General features: G+C 40.9%; 1 protein-coding gene across 1 annotated transcript in view; it reads right to left on the bottom strand.

The window, feature by feature from the left end:
* Positions 1-18,216, bottom strand: part of gabrg3 (gamma-aminobutyric acid type A receptor subunit gamma3) — a gene marked incomplete at both ends in the record, with an annotated part of 95,304 nt that overhangs the window by 23,552 nt on the left and 53,536 nt on the right. Inside the window, one exon of the mRNA XM_080770917.1 lies at positions 8,153-8,373. Within this exon, the coding sequence (XP_080627043.1) occupies positions 8,153-8,373 (221 nt within the window). The remainder of the gene's footprint in view (positions 1-8,152; positions 8,374-18,216) is intronic.

Raw genomic sequence — 18,216 nt, 5'->3', positions numbered from 1 at the left:
ATATCTTTCCTCCGGTGAAAAGAAATCCCTTTCTGGCCAAAAAGTACCCCTTTATACGTGTGGTGGGGGGCTCAGAGTGCTTCCACTAAGGAAAGTAGGCTTTCTAATGTCAAAACCCGCCTTTGCCGAAACTTTATTTTTATTTACGCTAAAGACGAGAGGCTGGTCTGCATTCATGCATCAAGTTGACGGTAACATGGCTCTAAATGCAACGTATTAGAGATATGGACCAGAGCTAAGATATTGTACTGTTGTACTGACGAATGATAGGTTCTTAGCTTGCTTATGATTCTTGATGACAATTTTCTTTAATAGTAAGTATTTACTTTTTGCCAAAGTAAATAAATGACAACATACTGTATTATTCAGAGGGGAAACATTTTGTTGAGTTATGCCGTGGGTTCTGTCCGGTCTATATTTAACCCTTATGAGACGGCTCAGTCCTAATTGCATTCATTCTAACACCACCAGGGTGGCTTCCATGGTAACGTCTAACTGGCCTGCAGGAGGTCTTGGATAACATGCTACAAATTGAGCATGTGACATGTCTCCCTCCTTAACACTTTGCTGCTGCTAAGTGTATATAAAGCTACAATCCAAAAGTGTCCTTGGTCAGGAACGTAGATCTCCGCCAGGCTTGTCTAGGCAGCCACGCCTGGCGGAGATCTACGTCGTGAAGTGCAGCAGTCCTGACACAAGGAAGGTGCGGGGGAAACTACAGTTTGACGGGAACCATTTGATTTCCCCTATGGGCACATTGGGCAGAAGTGAAAGCAGTGTTGGAGGTGCACTCTGTAGAGCCCCTTAATATGCAATTACAATTTTGGTATGATTGGATGTGCTCATGATACACGATGGAGGCAATTGATTGCTTCTCTATGAAATAACTCCTCAGGGCTTTTTGTGTTATCCTTTTAGCACCATTGTATAATTGTACCACTGACTGTACTATAAACATTTTAAATATCCAACAAACCAATCAATCAAAATTACAGGCAAACTCTATGAAATATCAAAACCCTGTTTGATTTATTGTCACAAGGCCCTTTTTCAAATCAGGTTCTCCAATAGCCTCTTCTGTTTTTTTGTTTTGTTTATAAAACCCACCCAGCAGGCCAGACAGAACTCCAAAAGAAAAGAGTGTATATGGTCACTGGGTCAGCCTAACCATGAGGCCCATATGAAAAAATGGGGCATGTGTCGTGTATTGGAGCCCAGACTTTAATAATAATACACCACTCATTCTTGAGATGAGGGACAAAAGTGGAAAAAACATGTCCCACACATAAGAGCCTTATTTTATGTAAAAAATAAATTAATTCATAAAAATAAAAGCACTTGCAAAGTTAAGTGTAATACAGTTGTGTATTATTATGCCCTTAATTTCATTATAATTGTTTTCATATTCCATCTGAATTAGTTAAAAGCAGGCCCTGTACACAAAAAGGCCTGTATTTAGCCTGTCCCCAGCAAGTGGCCACAATTTCAAACTGCCAAAAAAGTGTCTAATACTGTCACAATCACATAAATATACATACTAAATTAAAGTAGATTGTCAACAACATAGCAAATAATATACACAGTTCATTTTAATTCATATTTTCTATTAAATATCTCATATCAAATGTTCGTCCCACGTCTCCGTCAACTCCGTCAGGTTTTTTTTAAAGTCTTAAATTAATCAGAAAATATTGTCAACAGATTTAGCCTGAAGACTCCTTTTCCAAGTCCCATTTATATTTGTTGCAACAGTGGAGTACCTGGTCTGACAAGCATTCAATTGTTTGATATTTTAAACAAACAATGTTGATAACAATGTGGTCACAGCTTTTACATGTCAACTCCGTCAGGACATTATTATGATCTTTGTTAAGAATTCAAAAATAATGTTTATTATTTTAGTTTAGGGGTTAGGTTTAGCTAACAAAATTAAGCAAAAACAAAATGGCTACATTGTACTAAAGAGGGTTAAGATGAAAACAAATGCCATTTTGTCAACTCCGTCAGACGTCAACTCCGTCAGATTTTGTGTCTGACGGAGTTGACGTGTATCTGACGGAGTTGACAAAAGTGTTCCTAAAACAATAAAATTATTGTTTTTGAATAATGGGCAGTATTCTAATTTGGCACACAGTTAGAGCATGCCTTAAGGAACATTTTTGGCTATGGGGCCATCACAGATTTGTCTCGTGGTGACCATGGCAGCCATATTACAAAAGAGCCGCCACCTGATGTTATTTTACAATAACTCAAGTTCTACACCACCTAGGATCTTGATTCTGGTGACTAAGACCTCATTTTCAAGGATGAGGGATACAGTGGTACAATTTAGACTTTCCCTGTGACCATGGCAGCCATTTTTCAAAATGGCCGCCACCTGCTGTTATTTTACAATAACTCAAGTTCTACACCACCTAGGATCTTGATTCTGGTGACTAATCATACATTTTCAAGGATGTGGGGTACATTGGTAATATTTAGATTTGTCCTGTGACCATAGCAGCCATTTTTTTTTCAAAATGGCCGCCACCTGCTGTTATTTTACAATAACTCAAGTTTTAGACCACCTAGGATCTTGATTTTGGCGACTAATCATACATTTTAAAAGATGAGAAATACAGTGGTACTATTTAGATTTGTCCTGTGACCATGGCAGCCATTGTTTTTCAAAATGACCACCAACCTGCTGTTATTTTACCAATAACTCAAGTTTTAGACCACCAAGGATCTTGATTCTGGCGACTAATCATTACATTTTCAAGGATGATCTTTCTCTGGGAGAGGTAAGGGCTTATTTCAGGTGCAGGTTGAGTTTCTACTGACAGGACATTAAAAGGAGGTGGGCTTTCTGGCCTTTGACTTGCCCCTTTCAGGTACAGATGCACAGTTTGACTTCACTGGCCACTGCAGGGAACTGTGGGGGAGAAACTTTGGTCTCTTGACACCCCGATTAGGTTCAGGGTTTTTTTTGGTGGAGACTTGCCTTTCATGACATCTTTGCTGCAGCAGTTGATCTCCTTATTGCCAGTGGTGGCACACTCTGGGTCTCTGGGGCATTGTATCTTGGTGGCCTCCTGCCAGTGTTTCTCCATCCTTCTCCTGAGCTCTGTGTTCTGGGGCTCTGTTATAGTCAACTTACATTGTCTTGGCTGGAGATTGCTTTCCTGCAGGGTCCAGCCCAGTCTTGTGCAGATGGCTGCTGGCCCACCTGGAGGCCCCAACCTCACTTGTTCGGTTGGTGTGATTAGGTGGGGTGGTCTTCCCCAATCAGGATGAGGGGTTTGACCCTTTCAAACGGCAGTCTGGCCAAGTGTCTGTATTTAGTTGTGAGTTTAGATACAGGATACGATTGCTCACCCAGCCCCAGGTGACATGAGGTGAAGGCTCCTTTGATTTGGTAACATTGCTTTGGTTGACATGCTGGGGACACAGAGAAAGACACTGATGCCTTCAGTGTCTGCACATCCTGCCTGATGGTCCTGAAGCCAAATCTTCTGTCTTCAGTCTTTCGCTCACTGTTCACTGCTCACTGTTCACCTCACAGAATTTAGCCCAAGGAGTTTGACCCCTAGTTTGGCCATAGACCCCCTAGTTTGGCCATAGCCACTTGCCCAAATGTGCCGACATGTGCTGACCTCATCACATCTGTGATGATGGCTATGGCCGTTTTTAGCCAACGTAGTGTTTTTTGTGCAAAACTAATGCTTGGAATGGATCCAGAATCATGAAAAGCCCCTAGTTTGACATGCCACATGCTACTTAAAGCATAATGAAATTTAGAACATTTAGCCTTATATTGGTTGTTGATGGTACCCAACTTTCAGCAGCTGTCAAACATGCCCCTAGGGTGGTCAAATAGAAACCAATGTGGGATATGTTAGTAGACACCTTTACAAACATTAGTGAAGAAAATTCTTGGTAAGAAATGTATTCACAGATTTTATATTATTCTGATAATATTCCCTGAGTAAATTGGTAAAATAATAGCAGGTCCACCATTTTTGAAAATGTCTACCATCCATGGTCACAGGATAAATCTAAATAGTACAACTGTATTCCTCACCCTTGAAAATGTATGATTAGTCACCAGAATCAAGATCCTAGGTGGTGTAGAACTTGAGTTATTGGGAAATAACAGAAAGTTGGCGGCCATTTTGAAAAATGTCTACCATGGTCACAGGACAAATCTAAATAGTACCAATGTATCCCACATCCTTGAAAATGTATGATTAGTCACCAGAATCAAGATCCTAGGTGGTGTAGAACTTGAGTTATTGGGAAATAACAGAAAGTTGGCGGCCATTTTGAAAAATGGCTGCCATGTTCACAGGGCAAATCTAAATAGTACCACTGTATTCCTCATCCTTGAAAATGTGGGATTAGTCACCAGAATCAAGATCCTAGGTGGTCTAGAACCTAAATCAGTTAAACTTGTCAACTCCGTCAGATGTTCGTCAACTCCGTCAGACGTTCGTCCCGTGATGTTTTTGTTAATTTCCAAAGAAATAGAAAATTCGCTGTCAAATCTTTTGTGCTTATGTATTGAAACACCAACTGAAATGATACGTAATGATGATTTTTTTTTTTTTTTACATGGTTTTCATGTTATAATATTGAAAATAAAGGTTGAAATGACGGTTTTGAGAAATTGGATATTTCATAATAGTGTGATATTGGAACAAAATAATATTAAAAGATTTGTATTACTTAACTTGATTACTGAAAGCCATTATAAGATAACTGAGGACTTTATATTATTGTTGAAATGATAAAATTCAATTAAAAGGGATTTTAGTGTGTCTGACGGAGTTGACATGAATCAGGTATTAAGTGCATAAATGTCCCATTTTAGAAAGAAATGTTATGCGAAAAACCTGTTCCTTCTCAAGATTGGTAGGTGAGACCTGTGTCTACAAATACATCTATTTGATTTGAATGTATCTTAAAAAAAAAAAAAATCCAGTTTGAAAAAAGTTTTGTCCCTTATCTCAAGAATGGTAAAAGGCCACAGAGCCTTTGTCTATGTGAGACTGAGTGAAAATTACACCACACATGTTCTACCTTTGCCTATTGGAAGTGCAAATGTAAAGTTTCACGCAGATCAGTCCATCAGTGCCCACGATTCAGCTCACAGGCATACACACGGATAGACAATGGTAAAAACTTTACTCCAGCCTGGCGGAGATATATATATATATATATATATATATTTTTTTTTTCAATCTGTAATGGTATATGTTAATACAACCAACACATCTGTAGTGGTTGGAGGTGGTATCCATATTATTTCATTTAAGAAGGTAGACCTTGCCTGAAGCTCATAAGCGCAATACCTCCCCTGGCCAAGCAGGGGTTTTTTCTTGGATGAGTGGTAGATGTTTGGTCTCCCGTACTGGAGATAAAACATACACATTTCAGTTTTAAGTTAAATGGTTTTCCCCTGTGGCCATAACAGCTGTAAAGCAACATTAGCCATAAACAGAGTGGTCAAATAAGTGATGGCAAAGCAATGATACAGATAATAATCACACATTGGCGGAACATGAAAATGCAGTGAGACCTTTCAACCTCATCGCAGCAGTCACTCTGTAGCCAGTAGAGAACAGATACCACAAAAATGTCATCTCTGTTTACTGTGGCCGAAATCAAAGCACAATAATGCAAAGTGACATTTCATTGTCTTTCTCTCACGCCACCAACAGATTTCCAGAATTCCATGAATATTGTACATCAATGTGATCCTCTGAGGTGAATCTCACTAGGTTTTGTTTGTAATGTATGTCCATATACTCGACTGACTGTTCGAAGCAACACGTGGAAAGACGCCTTACAGATTTTTTATTTTTCGTATGTTTTTCAGGCAGAGCTGTGATCATCAAAAACAACCGGGTCCGAATATTGTTCAGTCCTCATGGCAAGGAAGCTGCTTTCAACATCTTCAAGGTATTTAAATGTACAATTAGTATGAAAATGAATTGCGTCTCATTTTTGCCCTACTGCGCAATCGCAACTTCATCATGTAGTTTCTGCCACACTAGATGCCTTATGCTTACGCCACATTGGAGTAACGCAGTTTGTATCATCTTTTCAGTGGCCACGGTCACTCAAAGCCAGTGACACGGCCTGCACATAACTTTGAAACCACAAAAACATGCAGTAATCATGGTCTCTAAACTAGAACTGGTCGGAATAACGTGTTCCTTCCCCTCGCTACGTCCGGCCCGGGGAAACTCCCTAGATAATAATTAAAATTAAATAATTTAATTAATTTAATTAAATAATTTAATAATTTAATTAAAATAATTAAAAATCTAGGGAAACTCCCTAGATAATAATTAATAAAAATGGGTTGAAAAATCGTGGGATTAAATTTAAAAAAGAAAAGTAATAATAACCAACACGTCATGGACACAACTTCAATTCATACAGCAGTAAGTCCTCATAGAAATTATGTATGGTGTAATTCTTAACAGCTGAAGCCAGCTCTACTTTGATTTGTCACGTGTCACGCCTGTTGTTTGGTTTGTAGCTTCATAATTCCACTGAAAATGACTTGTAGCCTGTTGCTTTGTTTCCGCTAGTATGAACACAACATAACCTTTACCTACAAAGGCTGCCCTTCTTTATGCCTGAAGAAGGTCAATGACTGAAAGCTTGTGTGTGTGTGTGTGTGTGTGTGTGTGTGTGTGTGTGTGTGTGTGTGTGTGTGTGTGTGTGTGTGTGTGTGTGTGTGTGTGTGTGTGTGTGTGTGTGTGTGTGTGTGTGTGCGTGTGTGTGTGTGTGTGTGTGTGTGTGTGTGTAATGAAGTGCGTTTGACTTAATGCCCATAATGCTTTGGTGCACTTCCCCTCCTTGTGGAGAGGGGCGAGGCTGCATGGAGGTGTGACTTTGTAGTCCAGGAAGGAAGTGAGACCACATTTTCATGACAGGTTTTTGGTCAACATGGAACATGGCATCATGACTAAATTATATTAAAAAAAAGAACGTATACACATTAAAACCCCGGGAAAGTGTTTCTTGTGTCCTAAACATCATTAAAATAGGCTCTGGTTGCAAAAGGGGTGAAGTGGCCCTTTAATGCATGTGTTAATTGTAGGCTAATATATTAATAAACTAAATCTGCAAAGTAACTGGTAACTAAAACTGTCAAATAATTGTAGGCCTAGTGGAGTAAAAAGTACAATGTGTCAGTATCAAAACATTTTAATACCCCAGTAAAGTAAATGTACCTAAGAATTGTACTTAAGTAGGCCTGCAGTACTTGAGTAAATGTACTTAATTTCCCCCACTGATACTACTGTATAAAATTATGCACAGATTATTGTCCCAAGAGAGAGAGAGGTCTGGTCACGAGAGCATGCTGTTGAAAGGCCGTTAATTACATTGGTTGGTTATCTGACCTTTCTAATGAGGTTGACCACTAAAATCCTCTAGTAGTCTATAGTGAACTTGACCGGGGTCGGCTCTGTACTTGGTCCACTCCTTTGCGACATGTTGGGAGCTATAGCTTGTACATTTTTCAGCACATATTTTCAGATATATTAATAGCAGTGGTGGAAGAGTTTAGACTTTAGTAAATTGGCAGTACCACAGTGTAAACATAATTCATGTTGCAATATATATTAACAGTATATTCTGTCTATATATTAAAAAAAAGTTTGAATGTGCGTTTAGTTTAGTGCATATAGATAATGCACATTTTAAAACCGGATGATAAAAACAAGTATAGTATTTCTGGCCTAGTAGGAAAAATAGGCCAGAAATAAGTCCCAGGACTCTGCTTTTTGATATAGTACTGTACCCTCGTATATTGACAGAATCCACTATTTTTGTGTGTGGTTTGAGACCTATTTCAGGTTCCTCACTAATGGAACAGAACAGCAACAGATGAGGTCAGTCCCATACAAAATATGCACATAACATGCAGTTCCGCATGTTACGTTTGTGATCACGTATGCATCCATGGGTCAGGGACGGTGCACTCAGTGTTACAGATCAATAAGGGTCCATTTGGACCCTTATCCGACTCTGAGAAACATCATAATAGGCTAACATTCAGTGATAATGGTGTGAAATGTGTGAGCTTGCCGACAAGCTATTTTCTGAAAACACATTTGGTGTACAGGGGGAAAATGAGGATAATGTTACATACCTTAGTGTATAAAGTATCTTGCCGTCATTCCATATTCTGAGCAACTGATTGGGTGTGGTAATCCAATGGGAATCAGCAGTCTTGGAGTTTCTGAAGATGGTGTCTGGTAGCCAAATGAGTCCCACCATGTTGCTGTTCAGAGTCAGTATTTTCATTGTGCTGTTGTATCTGAGCCGGCTGTCTGTCCACGTCTGAGCAAAGATTATATCAATCTGGTATTCCTAGAAGAGAGAATAAAAATATCATGCAACAATAGGTGGTTGCGAGGTGCAAGGGCTCGGGGTTCGAAAAAATAGCTGATCTGCAAACTCATACGCATCACATTGATGTGTTGTGAGTTTGTAGAGCTATTTTCACAATTTTTGAATAAATAAAAGTTTAAAATATCAAACATATGAGACAGGCTGTACATTTCCCAAAAGAAAATGCATGTACTGAATTTAATATAGTCAGACCAGAAGCAAGGATAAGACATATCCTCACCGGCCATAACAATGATTGAACAGAGGGGGAATATACCCCCCTCCCCCCAGCAAATCGAAACCTGTAAGGGCCATTCAGAGATAAAGTTATTTATCTGCAAATGTACAAACAATCAACCAAACCATTCAGACAGAGCTGAAGCATATATCGCACTCCCCCCAAGCTAAAACTCCACCTATTCATCTATTTGAGAGCGTATTGATTTTCTTCCCGTGGCCACCATGGCATGAAGTATCAAGCGGAGAGGTTTTATGAAAGTTTAGGAACATTAAAAAAAATCTATTTTCTTGTGGGCCATGGGGAGAACGTGCTAGCAAACAATGCTAGACAACAGCGTGACCCCACTGTCGTCAGCAGACAGCAGAAAGGGAATTCAGGGGCTTGTTGTACGTAAGTGAACCACACACCCATGGGTGATAAAAATATCATGCAACAATAGGTGGTTGCGAGGTGCAAGGGCTCGGGGTTCGAAAGAATAGCTGATCTGCAAACTCATACGCATCACATTGATGTGTTGTGAGTTTGTAGAGCTATTTTCACAATTTTTGAATAAATAAAAGTTTAAAATATCGAACATATGAGACAGGCTGTACATTTCCCAAAAGAAAATGCATGTACTGAATCGGATACGCTGTTCTTGTAAAATGACTTTGTGGTCTTGTCACTTATAAGGATGTTTGTCATGTGTAAACATAGTATTACACTAAGCTTCTGTTGCTGTTCAGGGCTAGTGATCAGGGAGACTTCGCTGGGGCACTCTGTGGCTCATATCTCAGAGGAGCGTCTCCTTCCATGTTGATGTGCAGACAGCCACGCACGTACCCACACGCACGCACGATCACCCGCACGCACGAGCACGAGCACGCCCGCACGCACACACACACACACACACACACACACACACACACACACACACAAAGAAAACATGGCTTTATCAGAGCAGCTTTCATTCAGAATTCAGAGGAGAATCCATTCAGCTTGCTGACTGGGATAGAGGTCAGCTGCAGCTTTTAGTTTCTGTTACACGGATTACATGACTTAGCACTCAGCACAGAGTGTTGGGGAAGACCCAGAAATGTGAAGAAAGGGTCAGAGATAATGAGTCTAGGAGTCATTCATGAATAAATTATACTCCATCTTATGACTGTGTCACATGCCAAAAATAGATCATCGACGAGCTCGCAACGCTCCACACAATAGTTATTTTTTGTAGAATTCAGTATCCGGTTTATCCACTTAAACCCTATACAATTCGTATATTTTCCCTCTACACCATATATTTTCACCGAAAATAGCTACAAGGATCTATAAGCTCGAGTCACGGCATGTTGCAAAATCGACTACTTTCACAAAACTTTCATGTTTCCGCAGAATGTTTGCCTATTTTGACATACTAACTACCGCCACCGTATAGTATCATACCACAATTGAGTGAGCATTTTAACCCGTTAAAGGACCACTTCACCACTTTTCAATCTTCATAATTGGTCCTCACTAATGTTCATGATAAAATAGCACTTTCTCGTCTCGAATGCCCACAGCCCTCCCATGGGACACAGACATTAGTGAGGACCGATTATATGAAGATAGGTTGAAAAGTGGTGAAGTGGTCTTTAAAGCCTGTGTCATCTTACATTTACCTCGGAGCTGACCAATACAACCACAGTCTTATACTGTTGGCCACTTAGCAGCTCCAGGGGGAGCAGTTGGAGTGCCTTGCTCAAGGGCACTTCAGCGGTGTTGGGTGAGTGATGACAATCACTTCCACACCCAGATCTTTCCTGCCCGTCCGGGGAATCGAACCGGCAACCTTCCGGCAACAAGGGCGCTCCTCTAACCCTTAGGCCACAGCTAACTAAGGGTGTGTGCATGCGTGCGTTTATGTTTATTGAAGGATCCCCATTAGAGACATGACTGAGCCTCTAGTCTTCCTGGGGTCCTGAATAAAACAAATGCAATACAAATGTACAACTAAAAATACAAAAACGGAACAAAATAAAAACAAATAAAAAGAACAAATTCACAAATCACAGTTCAAAGAACATTCCAGAGAGTTATTGACCATATACCAGTGTGTTTAAGACAGTTTGATTTTGGTGTTGTTTTTATTCTTATGTTGCCAGAAGCTGCTCCTCTGGTGTTGTAACCATGTTCAGAAGTCATTTTTAACTGGTGAGCCAAGCTATACGGCTTACCAGTGGAAATAATGTCCTGCAGTAGCATTAGAAGACTCACTGCTAATTTCTTTTCAACCATTAGCCATGCCAGATGTTCATGCATATAACTAATACTTTTCCGGTATGAACAGCCTAGTGCCAGACGAGCCGCTTTATTCTGAGCAATCTGTAACTTTTTCAAATCAGATTTTGTAGCTGATGACCAGATAACAGGGCAGCATTCTAAATGAGACAAAACCAAAGAATGAATAACAGATGTCATTATAGAGGGAGTGGTGAAAGCAGAACACTTCCTAGTCATACCGATTCCACTTCCCATTTTGATGACAATATTATTTATAGGTTTGGACCAAGATAAAGAGCTATCTATAGTTATTCCCAGAAGTTTTATTGTGTTCACCTGTGTTCGCCAATTGACAGTTTTAACTGAGGATTCTTACCCAACGTGTCTAGATCCAAGCACAATGGCCTTTGTCTCAGAAATATTTAACACCAGCTTGTTGCACTCAATCCATTTGTAAATCTTGCTCAGATGTGGCTGTGCTATATAATCAGCATACATAATTGTATTAACATTTTTTATACCCAATGGTAAATCATTTGTGAAAATAGAGTATAACAAAGCCCCGAGGCAGCTCCCTTGTGGAACTCCACAGTTAATGGGGTTCCATTTTTAATAGCTGCCATTAAAGAAGACTCTCCGTTGTCTCCCTGAGAGATAATGAATAAACCAAGATGATAACCATTGGAGGTGAAACCGTAACACTGTAACTTATCTACAAGCAAGGTATGATCAAAGGCTGCACTGAAATCCATCATAACAGCACCTACTAATTTCCTATTGTCCATGGAAGATAACCAATCATCATTAATTTGTAAAAGTGCAGTGCTTGTGGTATGACGTTTCCTGTAAGCATGGTGAGAATAGATCGTTATTGGCAAAGTAGTCCATGACCTGTTTGAATACAATTTTTGAGTGGTGCAACCACTCCCTTACGGAGCTATGTGTGTGGGTGGCTGGGTGCCTCGGTCTGAGCACGAAAACAGCATGGTTGTTTTTCACCACCTGCAACCTAACACCCCACACGGTAACTCTGTCATTTCTCTACCGTTTCGGACGCGGTGCGGCTCGCTGGAACTCACCCCCCCCCCCCCAGGGACACCCACACGGAGTTGCACCACTTACTTCACACGGGTGTGATTCTTTTTCTTTTTTGCTAAGCAACGGTAAAATCCTTTTTTTATTATACATTTTTATCCCACGATTTGGTAACCCATTTTTTCACCCAGTGTTAATTATCTAATACAATCCTGGGCACTACACTTCGTCTGCCAACCTGGGGGGGGCAGCGGACTGACCTCATGCTTCCTTCTATGCATGAGGAGTCCAAGCTGCTTCTTTTCACCTGACAGGGGAGAGTTAATTGAACATTATTTTGATGTGGTGCCTGTTGGATATGAGGTATAAACGTGTTTCCCACAAGGAAGTGCCACTTTATTATGTCAGATGATCAAATTCTAGTCTTTCAGATTGCGATGCGTTGTGCACATGATGTATGTAGATCAGCTTTTTTTGGGCAAAGAGATATGGTGTGGACGGTATAGTTTGTTTGTTTAACTAATTAACAATCGATGGTTTAAAGTGGTTAAATGCACTTTTAGACACAACACTGAGATGCTTATATAGAACTATCTGGATTCCTCCAGCCACCCACAGCCTTTATCACACTAGTTGTCACCATCTCCTGACATTCGTTTGACCTTTTACCTAGACACTGCTTCAACAGGCCTTCATTTCAATAGCTGGCCAATTAGAATGCAGTCCGCAGGAGAACCACAGGGGTCTTATGACCTTCAATTGTTCAGCATATGGGATTTGACAAACTAGGACATTATTAGGGGTTTGATGACTGGCGGAGGAAAGGTTCTGCAAATCTAATACAATAACTAATATTTGGTTTATGCGATAACGTCTGGAAATAGAGGGGTGCGGATGAGAATTATGTAGATCGGTGAAGATGTATTTGGCTGAGGACCCCCATCTGAAAATATAATATCAGGTAGAGGGAGTGAAACCTTATAAAACAACACATTTTCATGACTGGTTGGGGCAGAATCGCACCATGACTCCCCTGAGTCAGACATTTATGTGAAAAGGCTCTGCTGTCACATCACATGTTGACGAGGACGGATGATTTATGATTCCAAATGCAAAAGCGGACATCGCACCTCTTGGCATGGCCAGTTCACTCAGCAAATACTCGCTTGGCCTCACAAAGCTCAAGTTTGTTTCTCTCACTTCAGGGGAGTCCCATCGTGTCAAACAGGTGACTCATGGTCAACTTCATACTGAGTGAGAATATGTTGTCAAAAGTGACACATCAGAAACCCAGCTTTATTTCTCTACAGTTATATTATAAAGGAATTTTAAGGAACATTTTGAAATTTTCACTCTCAAGCATTACTGCTCTAGTATTTCTGTAATAGGAGAGTGTTGCAAACAGACCAAGCATTCCACTGTATTTAAAGGATTAAACATGAGCACTATTTTATAAGTTACAAGGTCATACACATTCACATGACACAGTGACCTTGTAGATGTGCTATTCAATGCCCAAAATATGCCAAGTGGTTAAAATCCAGAGGGGCTAAGCTTGTACAGAGAACGGCGTACATTTTAAATCAATGATGTTCCTGTATTATGTAAACTGAAAGTGGATACGTTATGATTAATCAGAAGCAAAAACACAGCTTAACTGCACCCCTTGGGACATGCAGATTTGACAGGTGCAAGAAAACTGCATAAAAATCTTCATCTCAGAACGTTGAATGTACTGTAGCATTAGCAGACTGGGGCGTATACAGTATGTTGGCCAAGAGCTAAGAATAGAAGTGGAAGCTCAATGCACACGGGAAATTTAGCATTAAATATACAGAAATGTCAGTGAAGGTGAATCTGAAGACTTAAATTGTTAAGTTGTGTCTTTTTTTTGTGTCCCAAAGAAAGGGTTCCTGTGCAACACTAGGTCACCCCTACTCTCTGTGCCAGGGAGGGAACGTGCTAAATAGAGTAATCCTGAATAGAATGAAGGATGCAGTTGACCACCAATTAAGAGCTGCGCTACTGAATCTGTCGGCAGGGGCATTCAGAACGTGTGTACATCGTTGTTAGTGGGAATGGAAACATATAGGCGCCCCACCAGAAGAGGAAGGCTGGCTGAGGGCGGACCAAACGGGCCAATTCTGCTCCCTGCTAGTCTCATGGTCGGGGGGGTAGGACCAAGTCTCATGGGATTTGTGATTTGTTTATAAACATTTTGGTATTTGTTTATAAACATTTGTGATTTGTTTATAAACATTTTGGGATTTGTTTACAAACATTTGGGATTTGTTTACAAACATTTGGGATTTGTTTATAAACATTTGGGATTTGTAAGTCTCATGGGGGGGGTAGGACCACTTCCAGTTGACCTGTAGTAAGTCTCATGGTCGGGGGGGTAGGACCAAGTCTCATGGGATTTGGGATTTGTTTATAAACATTTTGGTATTTGTTTATAAACATTTGTGATTTGTTTATAAACATTTGGGATTTGTTTATAAACATTTGGGATTTGTTTATAAACATTTTGGGATTTGTTTATAAACATTTGGGATTTGTTTACAAACATTTGGGATTTGTTTATAAACATTTGGGATTTGTAAGTCTCATGGGGGGGGGGGGGTAGGACCACTTCCAGTTGACCTGTAGTAAGTATCATGGTCGGGGGGGTAGGACCAAGTCTCATGGGATTTGGGATTTGTTTATAAACATTTTGGTATTTGTTTATAAACATTTGTGATTTGTTTATAAACATTTTGGGATTTGTTTATAAACATTTGGGATTTGTTTACAAACATTTGGGATTTGTTTATAAACATTTGGGATCTGTAAGTCTCATGGGGGGGGTAGGACCACTCAGGGCCGGTTCTAGGCATAGGCGAACTAGGCGGTCGCCTAGGGCCTCAACCACTGAGGGGGCCTCGTTACAGGGAGAAGATTTTTTTTTTTTTTTCATGTATCCCTTACATGGGCTACTGGCCACATGTGCCCCCCACCTAGCTTCTTAATTTTGATCTCAAAGTGCACCAGATTGAAGCATTTTCATGGCAAATTTACAATTTTTATCCGGCGTGGCAAAGCAGGAGGGGGGGGGGGGCCTCTGTATAATATGTTGCCTAGGGCCTCAAAAGGCCTAGAACCGGTACGGGTACCTGGCCAACATGTAGGAGTCACCATAGTGCTGTGACAGAGATGGTCCACCTCTCCTGGCCTCCCACCTGTGAACATGGCCAGTTGTTAGTTGGAGCTCCAAGCTGGAGGCATTGTGTAGTCTCTGCAGTGGTGCGCAGGACCCTTTATCATGCACCACCTGGACATCTATCTGCAGTTTTTTTAGGGAATCCTGAGAGGAAATGCTGTAAAAATATTGAATTAAATGTACCTCTCCAGCCTTTCAGATAAGTTGGTTTACTGTATATTCAATTACCTTTCATAACGGAAATATTTGAATCTCCTAAATCATCGGGACAAGTGGGAAAATGACTCAGCCTACTGTGAATATGCACATGGTTTTCAGCTGACTCTGGTAAGCGCGAATATAGCTTATTCTGGGCCAGATCTGACTAGTTATGTCTTAAGTTGATCTGGCCTCGATCAGACTCTCTCTGACTATGTGCTTCTGCCCTGACTAATTGTCATTTATTGTCTTTCCAGTGCCGTCACTAACACTCATCTGCTCACTCTCAATCAGCCAATCAGAGTGGAGCTTCACACCTGCACTCTGTTCGTTTCAGTCAGACAACTCAAGGAAGATGTAATATATATATTTATTGAATATAAGATAATCAATGCAATATATTTATTATGGTTTGGCGATGTATTGGATCTGCTTTTTAGGTACTCAGGTCAAGCGCATCAGTCCCGACCATAGGGACTCCGAATCCCCCGTACCTAAACAGTAGATCCAAAACGACAGGTGGTAGCTGGGGTGGAGGTGGGTGAGCACTTTGTATACAGCAGCGCACAGTATACAATAAAGCAGCAGCAAGCAAGCAAGCAAGCAAGCAAGCAGGAAGATGAATGCAAAACCTTCGGTTAAAGTAGCCGGTATGAGATGGGGTGAGCGTGTGATTGGCTGAGTGAATCATGTGGATGAGAGCCTGATGCTGCGGTGGCCCAATTAACGGCCGGCGCGCTGACTGAGGTTCCCTGACTGAACTTGCTCTGCACATGTCTACGACAGGCGCAAATGCTCATTTGTCACACTCGGTCTACTTAAACCCTGCTTGTCTCTTTGTTCTCTGCCAGATTATATTCCTGTGTCTGCTTGCATTTACTACTTTGTTTTTTGACCACCTGCCTGGATTATGACCTTCCTTTTGCCTGCCGGATATTGGATTTGATTGCCAGGTTTTTTTTGTGGATCTATAGTCATGGACTTGCTGTTGGACTTAATTTCCTGTGAACTGCTGAATTACAATTAAAACTCCATTTCACCTTCAGAATTTAATCACATGGGTGATTAATCACAGAATCACCCATTACAGAACTAGATACTGCATACAGTACAACCCATAAATATTATAATCACAGAATCACCCATTACAGAACTAAATGCCACAGGCGCGGGGAGGTGGAGGGAATTTGAACACTGACATCTGAACACAGCTACTGTGTCAGTTAGCATGTAGAGTGAAAAGAGAATAGAAACTCATGCTTAAATGGACCGCCTAATGTACTGTGGTCGTGTGAGAGTTAAGCGAATGAGAACAGACAGATTGATTAGTGGGAGTATATGAATTAACTATTAGCGAATAAATAGGGGAGTCTGGGGAAAGATAATTATAAGAAGCCTCCTGACGTCTGTGGCTCCATGAACGCTGGATATGGTAGTGGTACCCTCCATGATCTATTTGATCGGTTGGGCCAATTTCATGGTATAGCTTGCAGATGGTTTAGTGAGATAAATGTGAGATTATTAATCTTTTAAAATAGAAAGGAGAGGTTGCACAACTAGTAGTCCTGATGCCAAAAATACTTTTATTGTTACCAACGTTTCGACAAACAAGTTGCCTTCTTCCGGGTATGATACCCTAATAATAATTAAAAACCCTCTGCATCCCATCATGAACCTGTAACCCAACATGCCTTGCACAAGTATAGTGTTTTATAATAAGCCATCTGCCATCCCTCTGTTTGCTATATGGTGTAACTGCAGACAGCGAAAGATACTGTAGTCGTGTACAATTTACAACATGGCACACTTTAAGAGGTATGTGATGTTGTGAACTCAGAAAGGGATTCCTGAGAACATGAACCTTATTCATATGTCGCATAACCGACCTGCAAGCTCACCATGCATCACTTCTGCGACGCATTATGAGCTTGCAGATCTGCTATTTCTGCCATGTGGCGGCGTTATATGAAGCATAAAGCAAAACCTCCCTCAGTCAGCCCTCGGGCCTTTTCCCAGGCAAGAAGAAAGCGCTTGGTCTGCCTTACACTGAAAAAAGTTCCTCTGCTCGCTCTGTCCTCTAATCACCCTCTGAGCCCCCATTTCCTTATCACATTGGGATATAAAGTGTCCCCACTCAGAGTCGTGACGTCACGTGCAGACTTTTAACTTTCTACCACGTTCAGCGTTTCCCAATTATATGCTACAGAGTGAAATATGGCAGTTGCAGCAGCACAGTTCATGTTCTAGTCTGAGTGGTCTTCGCTACCATGAAATGTGTCACCTGCAGCACCCTGGGTTGCATTGTGGCGCTGGCACTGTGATCCTGCAGAACACGGACCGTGCCACCTGGTTCTGCAATGTCCAGTATGTGTTTGTTGTCCCTTACCTTGGGATGCATCTCTGTGTGTCCCCATTAGAGGCAGCCCACGGCCATTGTGAGAGCGCAGAAAACACGTGCTTCATCATCCCAATGGCGTGAGATATGTGGGTTACTGCTCAAGGCAATTCAGTGATTCAGTATTCTTCATGAGTTTTTCCTTGTGTCTAATCTGTCCATATTGGTTTGTCAACATGGACCGGTGTTATAAAAGGTACCACTTTTCATTCAAATTGGAATTGGGAGCATGTGAGGTTAACAACCGTGCTCACTCACATCGATTCACTGACAAAGACATGGTGAGACTCCCAAGAGCGTTTGAATGAGCTCCTTCTCCCACTGCTGAGCATGGGTATTAATATCACAACAACCTTAGAAACCAAATGAATCATAAACGTCAATACAATGGAGCGGGGGTTTGGAAGCACACCCTGAAGACCTCTATGTAAAGTTCCCTCTCTGATTCATTTCTCTTGAATGCTCACCTTTAAAGACGTACTGAAATGAAAAATGCATTTTTCACACTTTAAT

This window comes from Protomyctophum bolini, assembly GCF_963924005.1.
Source record: "Protomyctophum bolini genome assembly, chromosome: 8".
NCBI classification, from domain to species: domain Eukaryota; kingdom Metazoa; phylum Chordata; class Actinopteri; order Myctophiformes; family Myctophidae; genus Protomyctophum; species Protomyctophum bolini.
Note: the sequence above shows the minus strand (reverse complement) of the source record. Positions and strands in the feature narration are given on the sequence as shown.